Raw genomic sequence first — 6,328 nt, 5'->3', positions numbered from 1 at the left:
GGTCAAACAAATATTTTTTCCGAAACGACTAATCAGTAACCGTATCAACGGTAATATGGCTACTCAGTATCCGTAAAGCGTAAATTTATACGGTTACTGAGTACTCGTGTGATTTCCCGTCCCTATAAAGAGAGATCAGATGTGATCCTTCAAGTAGGGATAGGGAGGGATATCCCTCCACGGCTCCACATATAGGATATGGAAGACCATGGTACTTGGATTTTTGAGTTTTTGAGGGATATTGAGGGATAGGAAAGGGATAGAGGGCACCACCATGGTGCTAGCTCTAATGGATTAATCAAATTGGGATAAAAACCTATCCTTAATTAATTCTACAGTGTCTTTTTTTTATTATTATTAGTCTGTTTTTCTTATTGGCCAATCCATGAGAAAAATAGCTAAAATCAGAGTTTCATGAGGCGACATTTTTGAACCTTGCTTGGGGCATCACAAACCTCAGGGCCGGCCTTGCCGAAGATTCACAAGTACTGAATTTAGGGGAGCTACAACTACCACTACTTTTGATATTGTTAGCAAGTAATTTAGCCAGAAGGCAACGCCTGGCCACCACTATTTCATGGCTTCAAACCTAGCTTTAGTTTCAACAAAAACTACAACTGGTTGGTCATCGTCTATGCGCTTTGATCTTATTGGATCAGGAAACCTGTATTATCAAAACAATGTTGTATGCACTTCTCATATCACTCTTCTTGGGTACAAGAGCGGTCCCGAGATGTGGTGAATCAATATTTATTTCTCACCAGTTGCTCATGAAGTACTTTTCTTGTAAACCTGAACTACATTAGTGTTTTAGCTATGCTACTGTTCGACTTTATACATAAAAGTGACATGGGCTATTAGTCTCCGTTCTGAATCTGTAGACACCAATCACCGATTCACCAACCTTTCAAAAAATTATCAATAAAATTACCCTTTGATTGTCAAATAACTGTAACTGTACAAAGGCACTTAGTTTGATATACACAAATTCTCGTTTACATATGCATTGTCGTCCGTGAATTATGACCTGCGGAGCTCTAACAAATAAAAAACTACAGCCTGGCACAACACAAACACAATACAATTGATGCCGCATTTAGTGAATTAGTACCTGCCTACATAAATTTACTTCGGCGCACAAAGGTAACTAATAAATCTGACTACCAGATAGATTCAGCTATGCTGTTTACTTGGAACGAGAATTTTTCCCAAATTTTGAGCCATTTTAAAATTATCTACAGTGAAGATACCAATTTTTCAATATTTACCTTCCAACATTCCTTTTCTTGGAAACTTACAAAACGGAAGAGATAAATGTAGCAATTCGGGGACAAATTTGACACCTAACCCCAAGCATCGATAAATAACAATTAGTGTACTGCTGATTCCCGCACAGCAGCAATGACTTGGGAAGACTACCAAAGCTGACTCTGATCCTAATATACAATAAGGAATCAAACCTGGAAAAAAGAACAACATACGGATAAAATGAATAGGCGGAAAGAGGAAGCAATTTGCAAGCACAAGAATAATGACAGACTGTCCTTTTTGGTACTACTTTTTCGGTTTTCCTTTCTGTAGTATCATCTACCCTCATTGTTTACATGTTCACATGCAACGACCCATCCTTCATCAACTTCAAGCTTAGACTATTGAATCTCTCTCTTGAATACTGTCTCGACGCTTTTCTCCAATCTGTCCCAGCCTTCATCATTGCAGCAAATTCTTCATAACTTATTTGCCCATCCTGCACGTGGCCCAAATTGAAATTCATATAAGAAATGTAATAGTGTCTTAGATGTGCATGAACTCACACATGTCTATATCATAATTGAAAAGAAACAGACCATAATCTACATGTCTATATCATCTAATTCAGTCTTGCATCATCAGTCGGTAAATCAAGAAAAGTGAAACAAACCGTATGGGCAAGAAAGCATGAAACATTAAGACAAGAGAAGCTTAAAAACATATTCCGTCCTCATTAGGATGATAGATTTCCGATTGTTGTCTGTTTGTCTTAAAAGAGTCAGATAACATTAGTGACGCTACCAGTCGGCGAAGAGGTCAAATGATCTTTTGCGAACCCTAAATCAACCAGTGTAAATAATCTCCAGTTATCGATCTCTTTCCAGTGTGAAAGATCTCCATTTCTCTTTGTGCAAATTAGCCAAGTATATTTTGTGCTGTGCATTGTTCCTTTTCTACTTTCATGTTGGTTCGCAACAGGAGCATTTAAGTTCGGGGCTCTTTTATACAAAATATATGGTACATAGAAGCTCCAAATAAGAACTAGTGGGTACACCTACTAAAAATACAAATGTCACTAACCTTGTCTGTGTCAACATCACGCATAATAGCACTGATAACTTCCTCATTGTTGGGGTCCACTTCATCAGCTAGAGCTTCCCGTAGCTCTTCAATCTCTATATAACCACTCTGGTTTTTATCAAAGAAATCGAATGCTTTGCGCAAGTGATCATCATTGCCGATCTTTCTAATATGAACGGCAAGTGCAACAAACTCTCCATAATCCAGAGTTCCATTTCCATCTGCATCAGCCTGAAAAATCTAGCACTCAGTGTTCCCACACAGAAAAAAGTGAGCTGATTCAGACCAGTGGTCTATATGCTACAACTTTAGTATGTCAATTGTCAACAAAACAATTAAAGCTCATTTATTGCATTCTTCAAAGCCACCACAACAACATATCACAGTTCACCAAATAAAATAAAAAGATACAATATTATCTCAGTATAAAAACCAAATACCAATAAGAATTGCACTCTACTTTAAATTTAACTTACAGCTTCCATTAGTATCTGAATATCTGCATCGGCAATCTGATGACCGATCTTATGCAAACCATCTTTCAGCTCCACAAGGGTTAGCTTTCCATTTTTGTTTATGTCCATCATATCAAATGTGTCTTTTATACCAGCCACTTCCTCCATTGACAAATGCTCAGCCACCACCTGTGCATGTCCAAAACCAAGTAAAAGTCAGGCACACCAGTCCTCTCAAGGGAGGATTTCTATCTTAAATGCATTTAATTGTTCAGTGGAAGGTTTTTCTGGCCCATCATTTACCCTAAGAGCTCTCTTTTTAAGCTTGTTCATAACTGAAAATTGTTTGAGCCTTGCTTTCACAGTTTCACCGAGAGAAACATTTGGAGCCTTCTTCCAGTTTTGTAACCAGGGATGATCTGCAGTGGAAATACAAAAACATCGGTTTCAAAACTATGCATATAAAAGTGCAGCTGAATTACCAACCGAAGGAATCAGTTTAAGCGTAAAAAGGAAAGAAAAAGAAACTCATAGTTACCAAGCACTGCATGAGCGGTCAAACGCTGCTTCGGATCAGGATTAAGCATCCCCCTAACCAGATCTTTTGCGTTTTCAGAAACTTTTGGCCACGGATCTCTTTTAAAATCTATCATAGAGCGGATAATTGCCTGTGCAACCCCTTGTTCAGTTTCTGCATGCACAGAAATATAGATAGCAAAGATTTCGTAAATATAAGGGTTGTTTCAGGGACCAAACCTCCTAAAAAGTCTGCTTATCTGATTTTTGAAATGAAAAGTGCTACTTCCCTTAGATAAGGTAAATGAGATTTGGAACCATAAGGCATCTAACACTTACAGATCTAAAATTTTCAAAATTGTTTAAAAAGAAAGAGTGGCCTACAAGACATATAGATGCTTACCAGCCCAGAAAGGTGGGACTCCACAAAGTAGGATGTAAAGGATCACTCCTGCACTCCAGACATCAACCTCCGGACCATAGCTTCGCTTTAGGACTTCTGGTGCCATGTAGTAAGGACTTCCAACTATTTCAGTAAATTGCTCACCTGTAAAATAAAACTAACAAACTCAGCTCTTAAGCGAAACACAAAACAAATCAGCAAAAACAAATAAAAACTAATGAAGTCGATAAATAACAGAGGTAAAGGAAATACTTGTCATCGCAAGACATTACCAGGCTTAAAGAATACAGACAATCCAAAATCAATGGCTTTGAGAGCTGCTGACTCCTTTTTGTTAGCAAATAAAAAGTTCTCAGGTTTAAGGTCTCGGTGCATCACGCCTTCCTTGTGACACATCTGAAAAACAAACAGATAAAGCTTCAACCCTATTTCGCCAACCACATACCATATCAAATATCATCATCAGATATCACAGTTTCACATATAAGTAAAATTGTTTACAAACTGAACAATGCACTATAAATTGTCAGTAAAACCCAATCAGGATCCATTGCTGGACATGACGAAAAATCAGACGCCCAGCTAACTAAATCACACGAATCAGACATGAATTTATTGACGAACACAAGAGTATAGACCATATAATATGACAATGAAATTCAATGCAAGAAGGAAATGATAGTTGCAGTCAATGAGATATTTTGGGAAAAGAAATAACTGAACAGAAAGGACGAAAAATGGGACGCAAGCCAAACTCATGCTTTAAGTGGCTAGGTTGCGTGAGAGAAAAATTCCAAGGAGAGAAAAATTAAGATTGAGAAGGGACTGAGACTATAACTTGGTTACTGTTTAAGTTAAGGTTCCACCTTCACATGGGACTGAGTGAGAAAATGTGCAAATTCCAAGTTGAAAACTGTCAGGACTGGGCAACTCTATTTCCAGGTTTATATGACATGTTTATGTACTGATGAACAGAACGACGTTGTGCTTAAGCTTGGTAATCTTGAGAAACAGATCTTGATCGACCCAAATTTGCCTAATGAACACTCAGCTCATTGTACACTTCACGAGGCTTTCTTCAGCTAAGAGCCCAGCATTGCGGGTCAAAGTCATAATTGTTCAAGTAAATAACTAAAGATAATAAAGAGCTGGGAGATAGGACAGGAAATGATTATAGATAGATCTCAGAGGTTCAATAATTACTTGATTCATTGTTGGAAGGTCTCTTTGTTTGAAAACACGGCCTCAGTGACAAATCCAGAAAACAATCACGCATTACATATAGGTAGAGGGTTTTACAGTGAATACCATACATGATACATCTGTATTAATCTGTACAAAAACAGAAATTCAGGGATGGGAGAATATCCAACAATAGTGGACACAACTCTTATGAGTCAAAGATGGGAGAATATCCAACAATGAATTTCCTTGTAAAATTATGTAAGTAAAGTAATATAATTATTGGGTCTTTGACTAGGAGATAAGTTTGGCAGGGTCAACTCTACTTGATACAGAAGAAAATATCTAATCAGTCGACACTTAACTCATAGACTGTAGTTAGGAGAAGAATTAGCTAATGATTTATATGCAAAGAGAGTGTTAAGCTTACCTGAACAACTTCAACAATTGTACGAGTAACCAATGCAGCAGCACGTTCAGTGTAATGCCCCCTGGCGACGATTCTATCAAACAATTCCCCACCTTCACAAAGCTCCATTACAAGATGCACGGCGTTATCATCCTCGTAAGTGTCTTTTAGGGTTACGATGTTGGGATGTTTAGGCAAATGCTTCATAATCTCTACTTCTCTTCTAACATCTTCGATATCGACAGCTGTTCTGAGCTTCTTTTTTGAGATTGATTTGCAAGCGTATTCATCACCTGATGCTTTATCTGTGCATAGATAAGTGATACCAAATTCACCTCTCCCTAACTCACGACCTAATTCATATGTAATCTCAATGTCACGACCAGTTGGATCTTTCAAAACACACAATTTAGTATCTCCACCACCTGATCCGTGATTTACACTATAATCAACTGAGAATGGATTCTGTTTCTTCTTCTTCTTCTTCTCATTTTGCTTACCATCTGGCCTTGCACAGCAATTCCCCATAGATCAGAGAGCCTTTGAAATTTCAAATCTCCCGATCTAAAAATATTTACCAAATATGGAAATGAAATAACCTAAAATCAAAATAACTCTTTATTTTTGAAAAAAATAGTAGAAAAATGTAACTGTAGTGCAACCAACCACCAGCGAAGGTGAGTATGAAGAGGAACAGGTTACGAGGCTAAGATAGTAAAGCGAAATGAAATGGTTAGGGTTTGTGGAAGGAGTGGATTATTATTAATAGTGGTACTTAGGTGTGACATGCCACCGTACCCACCACTACCATGAATTCTTTTTGGTTGTCGAGATGGTCAAACCTGACCACTCGGATGTTCCTTCTTTCGTTCGTTTATGTCTGCTATCGATTTCTTACTACTTTCTTCCTCGCGTTTTTTCAAACATTTTTGTTAAAAAGAGTAAAAAGTGATGTCAGGAGAGCGAAAATCGTAGTCGACTCCCCCAATAATCACCTATCCAATATAATTTTCTCACTCGGACCAAATTAAC

General features: G+C 37.8%; 1 protein-coding gene across 1 annotated transcript; it reads right to left on the bottom strand.

Annotated features, from left to right (window-relative positions):
• Window positions 1–1,210: 1,210 nt before the first annotated feature.
• On the bottom strand, window positions 1,211–6,037 carry LOC113289921 (calcium-dependent protein kinase 20-like). Its single transcript, XM_026539347.1, has 8 exons — window positions 5,318–6,037; window positions 3,978–4,101; window positions 3,706–3,849; window positions 3,325–3,477; window positions 3,090–3,205; window positions 2,808–2,975; window positions 2,332–2,562; window positions 1,211–1,747 (listed from the first exon to the last, which is right to left on the bottom strand). The coding sequence occupies exons 1-8, from the start codon at window positions 5,822–5,824 to the stop codon at window positions 1,601–1,603; spliced, it is 1,590 nt and encodes a 529-aa protein (XP_026395132.1). The 5' UTR covers window positions 5,825–6,037; the 3' UTR covers window positions 1,211–1,600.
• Window positions 6,038–6,328: the final 291 nt, after the last annotated feature.

Source organism: Papaver somniferum, chromosome 6 (genome assembly GCF_003573695.1).
Source record: "Papaver somniferum cultivar HN1 chromosome 6, ASM357369v1, whole genome shotgun sequence".
NCBI classification, from domain to species: Eukaryota; Viridiplantae; Streptophyta; class Magnoliopsida; order Ranunculales; family Papaveraceae; genus Papaver; species Papaver somniferum.
This window is presented reverse-complemented; position numbering and strand designations above follow the sequence as displayed.

Coding starts and splice junctions, on each gene's coding strand:
- LOC113289921 (XM_026539347.1), bottom strand. CDS start 5,824: ATGGGGAATTGCTGTGCAAGGCCAGATGGTAAGCAAAATGAGAAGAAG. Junction 3,206..3,324: donor GACCGCTCATGCAGTGCTTG/GTAACTATGAGT, acceptor TTTCCACTGCAG/ATCATCCCTGGTTACAAAAC. Junction 2,976..3,089: donor TTAAAAAGAGAGCTCTTAGG/GTAAATGATGGG, acceptor GGACATGCACAG/GTGGTGGCTGAGCATTTGTC.